The 13,359-nt window shown below is 53.5% G+C and overlaps 2 protein-coding genes across 2 annotated transcripts; both read left to right on the top strand.

Moving 5' to 3' along the window:
• Window positions 1-4,703: 4,703 nt before the first annotated feature.
• HER10_EVM0010091 (fungal specific transcription factor) lies at window positions 4,704-8,225 on the top strand. Its single transcript, XM_035479561.1, has one exon. It carries the CDS (start codon window positions 5,599-5,601, stop codon window positions 7,984-7,986), a length of 2,388 nt encoding a protein of 795 aa, XP_035327206.1. The 5' UTR covers window positions 4,704-5,598; the 3' UTR covers window positions 7,987-8,225.
• A 2,639-nt stretch (window positions 8,226-10,864) lies between these two features.
• On the top strand, window positions 10,865-12,527 carry HER10_EVM0008195 (serine carboxypeptidase S28; the record flags this gene model as incomplete). Its single annotated transcript, XM_035477727.1, has 2 exons — window positions 10,865-11,288; window positions 11,350-12,527. The coding sequence occupies exons 1-2, from the start codon at window positions 10,916-10,918 to the stop codon at window positions 12,525-12,527; spliced, it is 1,551 nt and encodes a 516-aa protein (XP_035327040.1). The 5' UTR covers window positions 10,865-10,915.
• Window positions 12,528-13,359: the final 832 nt, after the last annotated feature.

Here is a 13,359-nt window from a genome sequence, read left to right as displayed (position 1 = left end):
CTTGCATGAAAATTGATGCTTGAAAGAGTAGGTTCCTGAGTGGTTTGGAATCCTGGCTGCCCGATGCAATCGATACAGCGGCCGCCGAATTTCGGTATGAATTTAGGAGGACTGCCGATGAGAAGAGTAGACGATAATACGCTTGCGGCTGACTTCCTTGGCTGCTCCGAGTCATATAGAAGAGGTTTGTGGGGAATCAAGCCTCATGATAAGTATAATGAGAAAGAAAGTGATCATGTATGCAGTGTGTACACTCGTCCGGTGACAATTGGGGTACAAGGCAAGAACATCATGAAGTTGACGTGACTGCCCGAGAGGCGGCGATGGTGCGATAGTGGCAGGCAGAGATACCTCACAAAAGAATGTTAGGGAAGGCCCCGGCGAAGTTGGACTGGGCGGGACAGGCCTGTGTCTCTGTGATAGGATCGAATCATCGATCGACGGCAGGAGGAAATGAGTTCATCCGTGGCGGGAATTGGTTGGCTCTTTCCCTGCAAGCCGGTATCTTTCTCTCCCTTACCTCATTGATGTCGGGGAAACGGAGCGCAACCACATTGCTGGGCCCTTGCCAAGGCGACCTAAACAACAGAGTTGGCTTACGGATACTGATACCTACTCTTCTTGTCTGCCATTGCTATCATGTACATGGCCGAGGTCGATAGGGCGAAAGCTTAGATACCAGGATGCGGACAGAGTGAGACATACGAAGACATGGGAAGCGCGCACCCGTACCTCACCCAGACGGCACTCTGGCCGCCCTGAACCCAGTGGTATTCCCCCTCACCGGACATCAGCGGTGTCCGAGATATGGCGTGCAGAAATGCTCTTCAGCCCTGCTCGAATTGAGGTGCAAGGCGGCCCGACCATGGCAGGCCATGGGCAATCTCTCGGTCCCGGGCTCTCTGGGATGTCTACGGTCTACGGAGCCATGGAGGTACGGAGTACGGAGTAAAGGTCTGGTACAAATAGGAAAGACCTGGGGACATGACCTGCATATCTGTTCATGGGTGGTGACAGTGGGATGCCGGACCCAGACACCGAGGAAAGCTGTCTTTCACTGAGGGCATCGGGATGAAGGGGCGGTCAGACATGACTTTACTATGACGGACGATCCCTGAAGATGCTGCTGAGAGGCACAACCTAGCACAACCAACCAGGTCTCCTCCAGCCGCTCCTTTGAGGAGATGCTGGGAGTGGTCAGGAAAAGTCGGAGCTGAAAGCGCGCATTCATGGGTGCTGCTGCTTGGTACCCTAATAAGATGGCTTACTTCCAATTTGAGAGCTCGACTTTGAGGAGGAGGGGGAGACTGCAGAAAATGTGAGGGGTGAGGTGAGATGAGGTGAGGTGAGGACGGGAGAGCTTGCCAGCTTAGAGTTGCCCCGCTTTTGTACCACGTGAGCAACGAGTGGTGTTCCCTGGGGTTACACGGAAACGGCCTTCAGCTGGTAGGCCCTGTCCCTCGAACCTGCCTCAGAGATTTCCACCTGTTATCGGCTCCGGCTGCCTAAGGTAGGTTGCCTGGGCGTGCCTGCCCTGGCCCTGGCGCACCTGGGTTCTCTTAGTAAAACGGGACGTACTGCGATTTCACGGGGTGAAGGGCACACGGCCCACGGGATGAAGCAGGTAGGTATCCACACAGGACATCGTCAAGGTATCCATGGTACGTACCTATCTACCCTCCAGCAGCATTCGCAACCACCTGGAAGTCGTGCGCTCTCAATGTTTTCTCCCTTCTCCCCCTACCTCGCCCTCTCCCTCTCTCTTTTTCCCATTCAAACGCCTCGACCCGCGACACCCGCCCACCATGGCGGTATGGCTTTCTCGTCCCCTTACTGCTACAGGGTCAACTAATGCCTATTCGGGTGAGTGGCATGGCGCGTCACCTCCACTGGCATTCTCTGTCTCGTTTCTCGTGTAACAACCGAAACCCCCGCGAGACATACCAAGCAGCATTGTCTCTGGCGCAGACTCGTCCCGGAACCACTCATTATTCACACAATGATTGGATCGCAGCCAGCTCCGAACCATTCCGCCCATTCACCAAGAGACTCTATTATGTAGACTCTTCTGCTTGCCTCCACTTACGCCTAACCGTGAAGAAGCACCACATCTTGGGCGAGCAGAGACATTCAGACGCAGACGCAGCTTGGCCTTTCCATCACCTGCCCTGCAAGTTAGGCCGAGTTGGGCCAAGTAAATGGAGAACCTTCAAACGACCGGGGGACGTCTCTGCGGGCTTATCCGCATCCCAAGGTGCCATCCCACGAACCTCGATATTTCGGACATGGCAGCTCGGCAAACCTTGTCTGGTTCCATCCATACATGCTTCGCACCTACAGAGTGCTGTTGCGTCGCTACCGATGTTCCCACACTCTTGACGGAAATAGCGTATGCAAACTTTGAGAGTCTGGACGAGACATTAGAATCCATGCAACATTCATTGCCTGCGTCTTCAGTAAAACGTCTAGAGTACGGCGCTAATTTGGATCTTCGTCGTTGGAATCTGCTCGGCTGACTGTCGGCGGAGGCATACCGAATTCGGACTGCCGATTGCTTTCTTTTCAGTTTCACTTCATAGGGCCATGATTTACCATCCTCTGACTTGTCAAATGCAGTGTCCGTGTCAACGATCGGAGCTTCGGGAAAGGGGTCTTGATGGACTTGGTGTCTGGCTGGTATACGGAGTACGCACGGCGGAGCGACAGCCAGCCCGTTGCCGATACTACCTCTCGCCCTCGTACCAATCAATCACTAATCGACCTGAGATCGGTCGATGTGCAGCCCGGGACCAGGCATTCTGGGACGCGGACCGAAATGCAAAAGCATAGCCAAGGCAGACGCCGCCATCCACCCCTGGACATAGAGACTTCTTGTGGCCATTTAGGCTTTGGAAGGGAAGGGGGGTCAGCATCGGCACCACCACCGTCAGCGGTCCCTTATGCCTGGAACCCTGCGTCGTTCGGCTACGTTGCTCGCGGCGCGGGCCATATTGCGGCGCACGCTATGAATTCAGCAAACCATGCTCCATCTTATCTCATCCCCCCCGGTCTGCCACCTTGAAGTTATACGTTTTTTTGCGGTCAACACGGGCCACTCCCGCGCCTCCTTCGGAGCAAAGAGTCTATGCGCTAGATGCCCGCTGACCGATCCGCGGCCGTCTGCGTCCCCAGACGAAGAGAACCTACGTCGGGCGGGATAATGCCTGTTCCAGTCCTGAAGCAACCCAGGTGATGTTGGCGCGGGGGCGTGGGCATGGCTGGTTTTCCCTTGATGCGCCAGACGAAAGCCGAAATGCTCTGCAGAGAGGCGACAACTAAGCAGGAAAGCCATGCCGATCATCCGTCCCTTGTCCCGATCGCCTTGCTATTGAGAGTCACGAGTGTATCCGTATGCTCTGTCAGTCAACCTAGAAGCCGGCCGTGGAACACGCGATGGAAATGCAACCTAGAAGATGCAAATCACCATTTGCACTTACCTCGGAAAGGACGGCGATACTGGAATTACGAGAAGCATGGAGTTGTGATCTTCACGATCATTTCACGTCACAATTGCAGCCGTCAATTGCCACCTGATGACGATACTTTTGACATATCCCGCCTTTCATCGCCGCCAAATGTTCCACAACAGTTCCCGCTGATTAGAACCGTTCGAATAAAGGTCAATGTGCTAGGATTGAGCACAACAGCCCCCCCAGCCATCTTGCGGGGCCGTCCGGTCGAATACCAAATCTGGACCAGATGTACCGCTGAGCAGAGGCACTGGAGTTGGACGGCAGACTATCAGAAAGGTACGAGGATCCGTCATACGGCCCTCGTTTCCCAAGCCAAGCGTTTGGCCCAACAAGAAGCTGGATCCCTCTGGCATATCACACGAACAATGTCCAGGCAAAACAAAAAAGCTCCCTCGAAGTCTCAGATCCAAGATGCACACAATATTCGGCGAAAGCGCCGAAGGGACTTGTTACGCCGTCCAGCGGAACCTTCGTGAATGCAAATGTACTTTCCCTCGGGGATGGAGAGCAACTTCGCTCGTCTGTTCCGGTTGGCACTATCCGGAAATCGTTCCAGCATCCTTGCTTGGCCGACCTTGATCTTGACCTGGGCCGTCCACAGCGACCCCTCGTGCCCTCCCACCAATGCCCGCCTCATTCCTTCTGCGCGTGGGGTTGATCAGAGACATGGGGCCTGGTGTGTGTGGCCAGCATGGACATTCACACCATGCGGATGGCACACCCGCCTTTTCTACAGGCTTGGTTCACTTGACGGTGTTGCTATGCTGTTCTGACTGTGTCCCCATAGACTTACTCTAGCAGAACCAACAGCCCGGACGACGGCGACGAAGGGGTAGAAGCAAACATGCTTATTCCAGACTCTATCGATCTAGTCGGTGCCAGAGAACCCCTCCGTAACGGAGAGAGCGGAGGGACAAAGCCAGCTTAATCAAGAGAGACAACAAGCAAGGGAGAGGCGGGCAAGCAATGCTAGCCGGTGACGCCCGGCACACAGTCAATTTTGGGGGCCGACAGCACGGCCGGCTAGAATTCAACCATTTTCCCACCCTCCCACGCCTCCCTGCACCCCGGCCAGCAGGTACTTCGTGGGAACGCAAGCTTCAGACCACCACTCATTGCTTATTGCTCAAGTCGGCCACATCCACCCCCGATTAAATTCGCAATCCCACTTCCCTGATTTCCCTACGAACTGTGACCTTACGCACTTCCAGCAGGGCAACTCTCTTTACCAAAACGTTTTCACCAGCACAGCGTTCGTTCAGACTCATCATTACAAGCCAAACTTCGCTTATCCAACCACTGCACGCATCATCGATCCCGAGATACCAGCTTTACCTGCCATCACCAAAGCTTCGTTCATTGAGCTCTCCACCTCCGCAAGCAAAGAAGTAGGACTGCATCTGTCCAGTCATCGCACCTTGACCACCTTTCAAACCCGAATTTGTCCAGACACTTATCGTGGAGTGCGAGATACCCGACGCACTGCAGGTATTTCGTGTAGCACCTGGAAGCAAACACCCGTCGGTTGCGAGCTGTCGACAGCCACTGCCTGCTCATCTGTGCCACTTGAGGCCTGCCTTACCTAGCATCGCCTCGACAAACATTGGTCACAGTCGTCCAACTCTGCGTGTTTTGCCCTCCCCTATCTCAAGTCACTTTGCCACGAGCACAGTCATCCTGGCGCAGCGCGGGTTCTACAGGAGGGGAGCCCACTGGTTCTTGGTGCACCGAGTATCTCGTCAAGGTTTCTGCGCTCAAACATCTGCCACCCCTCACTGGCTTCACGGGTCTATAACAGGCCCGAACCGTCACAATTTCTTCCCAACTTCGCATCCAGTCTATACTCTCTCCTGCGTCGGATTCCGATGACGCACCTACAGCCTCCTCTACTCACACCACGCCGAAGAGGAGATATCAAGAAACCTTTTCGCCATCGGAGAGAACCTCCGCGCCCCCCGCTGTAGCAGAGCCCGCTGATAGGCAAGCTTCGGGAGGGGCCAGATTTCACACTTCCGTCCTGCCCGACGACGATGACTTGAGGCCGATCTTGGCGGGAGGCTCAAGTGCCAAGAGACCCTCTAGAGCCATGCGGCCGCCGATGAGATCTAGCATAGCTTGTTTGAGATGCAGGAAATCCAAAATCAAGTGCGACAACGACAATACTGGATCGCCTTGCGACACGTGCATCAAGGCAGGACACAAGTGTGAGTTTCCTGATCCAACACCACTTCCGGCGAAACGATCAGAACCGCCGACTGCGCCGAAGCAGGAAAGGGAAGTCGGTCATGACCGGAAGCGAGTGAAGAAGCTCGAAGATGCCACGTCCTCTGATGGACGTACTGTCGCTGCGCTTGCTCAGGAAGTGCTTTCGGCGCCCTATCTTACCGTCGACTTGTGGCATCAACTCTTCGACATATATAAGCTGCACTTCGCTACCGAACTCCCGTTCTTACATCTCCCAACGCTCAAGGGCATCATTCACGACAAAGACATCAAGAAGCCGTCAACCGAATCAAATCTGATCCTATTGGGCATTCTGGCTCTCACTGCAAGATTTCACCCCGACTTGGTCAAATATGTGGCGCACATCACACATGACAAAATCGCCGGCCCAAAATCTCGCGGTGCTCTACCCAGGCCGGAGCCATCAATGGCCTCAGAGTACTTCGCAAACGCTCTTACAAAGGCACTGGGACAACTCGAATCAGCTCTGACATCAGCTACTGTCGTCCGTGTCCAAGCTTTTCTCATGCTCGGCTTATACAAATGGAGCCAGCCGAACGGCGGCCTAGCGGCATGGATGTATGTTGGCGTTGCCATACGGATGGCTCAAGGCTTGAAATTGGGGTTCGGAGACAAGCCTTTGAGAGGGAAGAGAAGTCTAACTCTGTCTCCTCGATCGAGTAAATCTACTCAACTACCCTCAGATCGTTGGAAAGACCAGGAGATTAGGCGCCGTACCATGTTCAGTTGCTTGATACTGGACCGTCTTTTGTCCTGCGGATCTGATCGGGTTTCTATGGTTCGGTCCGACGATCTCCAAATCCAGCTGCCATGCACTGAACACGCCTTCGACCTAGGCCGCGTTGTCTATACCGGATTCTTACGACAGGTGGGACATGGTATGGAGCCACCAATCGATGACAGTGTCTTGAGTCGATTCGTGCAACTAGCAGATTTCTGGGGCGATATCACCAAGTATAGTTTCGCGGGCGGCCGCCATACGGAATCTCTTCCGCCGTGGGACCAAGAGTCGACTTTCTATCAACTGAATAAGAAGGTAGATGCTTTTTACGCTCACCTTCCGGAAGAGTTCACCTGGTCTAGCTCGAACTTCTGGAAACACGACAACAGCATGTATGTGTCACTTCACATGCTGGGTGCCCTATGCAAAATCATGCTGCATCGCGAATACATTCCGTTCATCGCCATCAAATGTTCCCAGCCGGTTGGTCCTCTGGACGAGCCCGTCTTTGACCCCGAAACTGTGCCCGACCACTTTTGGGAGCGAAGCGCAGAGCAGGTTTTCAAGGCTGGAAGGGAAATCATCGACCTCATCTCGACATGCCGAGACAAGCTTCCTCATTCGTCACTGGTCATATTCGCAATTTGGCAAGCAGCGTTCGTTGGAATATACGCACGGCATTATCCCCACATGGATACTCAAAACCATATGGTCAGCAAACAGGAGATCGAAGAACGGAATTCAGGAGCCATGTCTGAGAACACGCAGACGGGGAACACCAGTATCGCTTTCCAAGCATTAACCAAGGTTGCACCTTACTTCAGCATGGCCTCCAATTACGTCACGTATTTCAAGGACATTGATCAGTATCTCACCAAGGTCTACTCCGACTACACAAATCGAGGTTCGAAGAAGAGCGGAGATGGTTCTCTGACCATTCGGCTGGGAGGAGGTGGCGGCGGACTGGAAGAGTGGAGGGCAAAGGCCGACAAGATTACGAGCAACGGCATCATCATGGACGACGACCGGCCAACAGCCTATGACGGCTCCGATGGATCGCGAGCTAGCACATTGGAAAGGAGCTCTTCCTTGGGCCCCGAGTATTCTCATCTCAGCGGGAGCGGTTCGGACAGCCGGAGAGATTCCCGCCAAGCGTCGTCATTTACCGCCATCAACGCCGCCGCATTCCACCAGCAAGCCGGTCACGAAGGCTATACCGGAGGCATTCCACAGCACTCACCAACTCAGGGTTTCCCGCCAACTCCCGGCTCCCTATCAAACGAGGCTGCGATGGCCAATGTCAATGCCGAGACAGTCAGCATCGATTCATATGTGCAACAGAACCAGGGTCAGCGATTCGGCACTATGCTTGAGGACATTCAGGAATTTACGACGGGCGGGATGGTCTGCGCGCCCAATATTGGTGACTGGGACATGCTCAAGCCCCCCTTCTACACGCAGATGGCCGGTGGCAACCCGTTGCCCCAGTTCAGCGGGAGTTATTCTTGAAGGGGTCAGATGAGCAGGTGGGAGAGGCTTCTAGGCCCCCAACCCGAGACATGATTATACGGGGAATGATGTATGGGAACGATTTGTCAGGGAACTGCATTTGAGCGCGTGTGATATTTTCAGACAGAAGTTACGAGTGCGTTATAATCTTGGATACGAAGCCATGACGAATTCCCCCTTCGCCGCGGAGCGAGAAGTCACAGAAAAATGTCGACCGGGCATAATCAGCATGAGAGAGCGTTAGAAAAGAGAAAGAAAAGATAATCATCACCGTATTTACGAAGAGTTGTTTCGCCGTGCAATAAGTTACGCCACATAAGGGAAGGGCTCCAACAAGACGAACGCTAAGTCCATGCCGAAAGTTTATTGATAGAGTCCTCTCTCTCCCTTGGCGTTGCCTGCCGCGGACGTTGAGCCACGTTCACGTCACGCAATTTCCTCGTGGTATTTCTCTCGTTTCTTTCTGCTTGCAGTTGTGTGTTGCGTTTCGATCACGTGGCGGGAAGCGTGTCAGCAAGTCGAGTCGAGTCGGAGTTGATTTGAGTTCGAGTCAAAAACGGAGGAACAAGTCAAGTCAGTCTTGTTAGGTCAGTCAAAGAGGTCTGTCTCTGTACGACGCCGGCCGTGTCCGTTTTCCCCTGCCATGTTTCGGCACTGGAACAATGTCTCGAACTGTCTTTTTTGCTGGAATGGAAGGTTTACCGATTCCCAGGTACGCGTTGCGTTGCGTTGCGTTGCGTAGCCTTTTTTCGCATGTCAAATAGTTGACCGAAAGGGAGCGCATTCCAATCCACCAAACCAAACCAACCTAACCCTCGGAGGGAGATGAGGACCGTAAGTAGTACCTAGTTCTAGCCCGCCAGAAGGGACACACTCCCCAGCTCCCAGCCAGCCACACGGAATCCAGGGTTGACAAGGTTGCGGGCGTTGAGTTTAGGGGTTCTCTCGATGACGCGCCGACCGGCCTTTATTTCTAAATGGGATTTGGATGTTCTCACCTTACTCGAATGCGGCGCTATTTGTCCCAGGCTTCCGGCTGGCAATTACTATCGTGTTTTGTGTAGTCTACGATTCATGTTGATGACGCCTACCAATGTCAGTCACTCTGTCTCCCCCCCGACTCCCGGAGTGAAAGGAAGAAAAAGTAAATATGCGCCGGCAGCGTTACACAGGAAAAAAAGAGCCACGTAGTCCGGCGTTCGGGAAGCCGTGGGTGATGTGGGATCACTCGAATCCCGAGACCTTTTTCTTTCCCTGGTACCCTTAGTGTCGGGTGTCTATTGGGCTTACGGAAAACTCCATCAAAAAACTCCCCCCCTTCTTCTTTTTCAACCCTCCCTCACACCCGGCCGGCCCGCTAACATGCTACTTTTCAGTTTCTCACCTGGCTTCTGGGTTGTATCTTTGTACCACGCACACTGTTTATCTTTTTTTTTCTTACGCCTCCCGAAGGAAAAGATTGTTTAATCTTGTTGAATGGCATTCTGCTGTCTCATCTGACGAACGTGTGATCGTCACCGAGTGCCAGCGAGTGCCAGCGGGCGGTTTGTGCGGTACTGTGCAACTTGCCTCTTTTGTACTCATGTGTGTTGGGACAGGGGAAGGGGCGTTACTGTTACTCCCGGTCCGAATCTTGCGGTGGGTTCGGACGATAATGCCGACCCGACCGGAAGGTAAGGTAGTACATGGAGGGGGGAGGACCAGCGAGACTCGGATCCGGTGTGGGGTGCGGGTCCGGCCCGGGAGCTTACAGGGCCGATACGGGACGGACGGAATGGGGGCGGACTGCGGGGATCCGAGACGATAACCGGACCTTGAGTGTAAAGACACAGAAAACGGGAGCCCAGAACAGTAGGGACGATCAGGGCCGGCAGCGGTGTGTCTGAGCAAGATCCTTTTCCAACGAGGATTACCTACTGCCCAGTATCATCGACCCGTTGTTGGTAATCAAAAAGTTCGTCCCAAAAATAGAAACTAGACCAGGTTGGTCATGCAGTCAGCTTTTCAGCCCAGCCTTGGAGGGGCTTCTTGCAGCCTAGGCAGCAGCAAACAAGAGGCAGGATGCAGCGGGCATCAGCAGCCGGCGAAAATGCACGGCCGCACAGCCCTCCATGGAGAGGAAAAACGAAATACTAGCGAGACAGGCGACGCGGGTGGCCGCAGCTTTTTCGGGGCTGAGGCAGGCGAAGAGGATTAAACCCGACCAGACCATACGAATAGCAAACAACCAACGTGGTAACGCCAGCCATTCGTGGGTTGCAGGCGACCCGATCCATGAGCTCCAATGTAGGATTTTCCAGGATTTGAGGGTAATAATAAGCTTAGCTTACTAGCAAATCCCACGGGCTGCATGTCCGTCCCTTGAACAGACCGTCGTCCCGCGTTGGCCCTACCAGGCGACCGCTTGGTTGACCCATGAACCTGATATGCTCCAGTCAAATTGTCGCTAGTCCTTCTGCCAAGAATATTGCCTTACCTCGCTGGCCACGCTGCCATTGCATGGTGGAGGCGCCCTCAGAGGAGTTGCTTTTCACACCCCGTCTAAGCAGGCTCTAGCCCGAATCACACCTTCGTACATGGACCGAAATCTGATGTCCAGCGCGGAGAAAATAGAGACAGGTGATTAGGCTGTCAGATTGCTAGACTGAGAGCCTTCTTGCTGCGATACTAGTTTCTGGGCACCGGCTGGGGTTCTCTTCCTTTTCACGGTAGTTTGTACCTGCGGTTGAGGCTGAGTGATGTTGCGGCCTTGTCGATGTAAGGCCCAGTGTCCGAGGCTCTCTTGGGTAGCCGAAGGTTGAAGGATATATGATCGAGCAGGACACGCTTCTCTAGGCATTAGTCTAGCTGAATAGCCATCAATCTCAAACCTCTAGCAAGATCTTTCCCTTTTCTCTTGTTTGTTACATTGTCGAGTACCTGTTTCATCATGAAGGCATCAATATTCGCTTCTGCAGTGGCCTTCGCAGCCACTGTGATGGCTTCAGTCCCTACTCCACAACTGAAAGCGCCGCAATTATCACAATTCCCTAAGATGGGTGGCCTCCAACGTCGAGCGCATTCGGGAACGCAGGTCCACAACGGCACGTTCGACCAGTACCTAGACCATACCGACTTGTCCAAGGGCACTTTCAAACAAAGATACTGGTATAATTCGGAGCACTGGGGCGGCCCAGGATATCCCGTATTCATGTTGAATGGTGGTGAAGGTGATGCTGAGGGCCTGACCGGTTACCTGGAAAACGGCACCTTGACATACTTGTATGCTGAGACGTACAAAGGCGCGATTGTCCTGATGGAGCGTAAGTCAGCTGTTGAAAAGTCCGCAAGAAGACTTTGGTAGACCAACACTCACCATTATAGACCGGTATTACGGAAAATCCCTCCCCTTCAAGACATTCACAGCCGACACCTTGCAATACCTCAATGTGCCGCAGGCCATCTATGACAACACCCACTTCGCCGAAACTGTCGAGCTTCCTTTCGACAAGAAGAAAGGCGCCAACGCAGACAAGTCTCCTTGGGTGTTGATCGGTGGCAGTTATCCTGGTGCCCTTTCCGCGTGGACATCTGTCATTGCACCTGGCACCTTTGCTGCCTATCATGCAAGCTCTGCCGTCGTGCAGGCTATTGATGATTTCTGGCAGTTCTTCACTCCCATTGAGCAGGCCCTGCCGCGAGCCTGCTCTGCCGATGTCAAGCTTGTCATCAAGCAAGTAGATAGCGTGCTTGACAAGGGATCCGCCAAGGAGATCGACGCCATGAAGGAAGAATTCGGTTTGGAGACTCTTGAGGACAATGCCGACTTCGCGTGGTACCTGCTGAGGCCTATCATCAAGTGGGCAAGCAACGAGACCGCGGTATACGAGTTCTGTGACTGGATCGAAACGAGCACGAACAACGGCAACATTATCAAGGGCACCGAAACGTCGGGTGTTGGCTTGAAGGCCGCGTGGGAGGGATACACATCGTATATGTACAGTCGGTACAGCAAGGTGTGCGAGGGCGAGGAAGCATGCGACTTGTATGGAAAAGCGGTGGGATACAACAAACCGAACGACCTCAGCACCGATCGCAGTTGGACTTGGCAACTATGCAACGAGCCCTTTGGATGGTGGCATGTCGGCCCGCCCAAGTCGGACGGCACCAATATCGTGTCATCACACGTGCGGCCTGCCGACCGCCAGCGCCAGTGCGATCTCCGCTTCCCACAGACGTTTGGATTCAAGCCGGCCAGCTCCGAGGGATTCACCGCGGCCATGTTCAACGACTGGACTGGTGGTTGGAACGCCACCTTTGAGAATGTCCTCTTCTGCGATGGCGAGCATGACGGTTGGAGGTCGGCATCGATGAACTCTGATTATCGCCCTGGTGGACCTGTCAAGACCACCGAAAAGACGGCTACCTTTGTGGTCAAGGGAGCGAACCACGTCCCGGATTTTCTTCTGAACAACGGCGAAGACAATGCCGCGATCATTGAGCAAGAGGTGAAGGTCATTGGCAAGTGGATCAAGGCGTGGAAGCCGAACAAGTCGTCATAGTCAGGGGGGGTAATGAAGCATTCGTGATGGATTAATGGAATCTCATTGGGTGGCGTTTATGGAGGGTTCGGTCTGGAAGCTATTTGCTGCATATGGTTGTTTGGATTTAGGTGATACCTTTTGCATATTAGATAGGACTACTCATGAGAATAGGAACATGCATACCTTGAAGACATTTGCCACCTTGAAATACTTGAAAGAGACCGTAGATTGGATCTCCGCGAAGCCAGATGGCAAGAAGGTGATGTGAGGATATGTCGCATATCGACCGATCCCTGATCAAAGAACCGAGATATGTCAGTGGTTCATTCAGCAACAGACATGCGGCCCTGCGATGTCGTGGCCGGAAGTTGGAATGGGGTGGAAGATGACTCCTTCCAGGAAACATTTGACGACTGTTGGTTCTCAAGCTTTGAACGTCCCTGCTGTCGATATTGGTGCGACTTTCCCAAGTAGATGGAATTTCCCTAGTCTAGCAGGAAGGGTGTCGTGCATCCAGGCAAGTACTTCTCAGGAAGCCGCGGGGCTGATCGGCCATTCCTTCCTTCGCCACATGTGGCTCTTGGTACTGCCATAGACGTACCGTTTCTCCGTCCGGCTCGGATGCAGATTGCAGAAGTCTTACAAACTCTTCACTACACCAACGATTATCAATCGGCCAGTCGGGGGTTTGACGGCTTATTTGCTGACTACCACAGAGGTGAGTCATTCGTGCTGCTTGTATCCATGGATATGACAAATGTATAGTGCTCACTCATCTTTGTTGTTGCGAGGTTTCCACTCTCCACAATGGCGAAATCGAGAACGCCGGCGTAGCCTCACAACATAGGTA

Source organism: Colletotrichum scovillei (genome assembly GCF_011075155.1).
Source record: "Colletotrichum scovillei strain TJNH1 chromosome Unknown Contig00011, whole genome shotgun sequence".
Lineage (NCBI taxonomy): Eukaryota > Fungi > Ascomycota > Sordariomycetes > Glomerellales > Glomerellaceae > Colletotrichum > Colletotrichum scovillei.
This window is presented reverse-complemented; position numbering and strand designations above follow the sequence as displayed.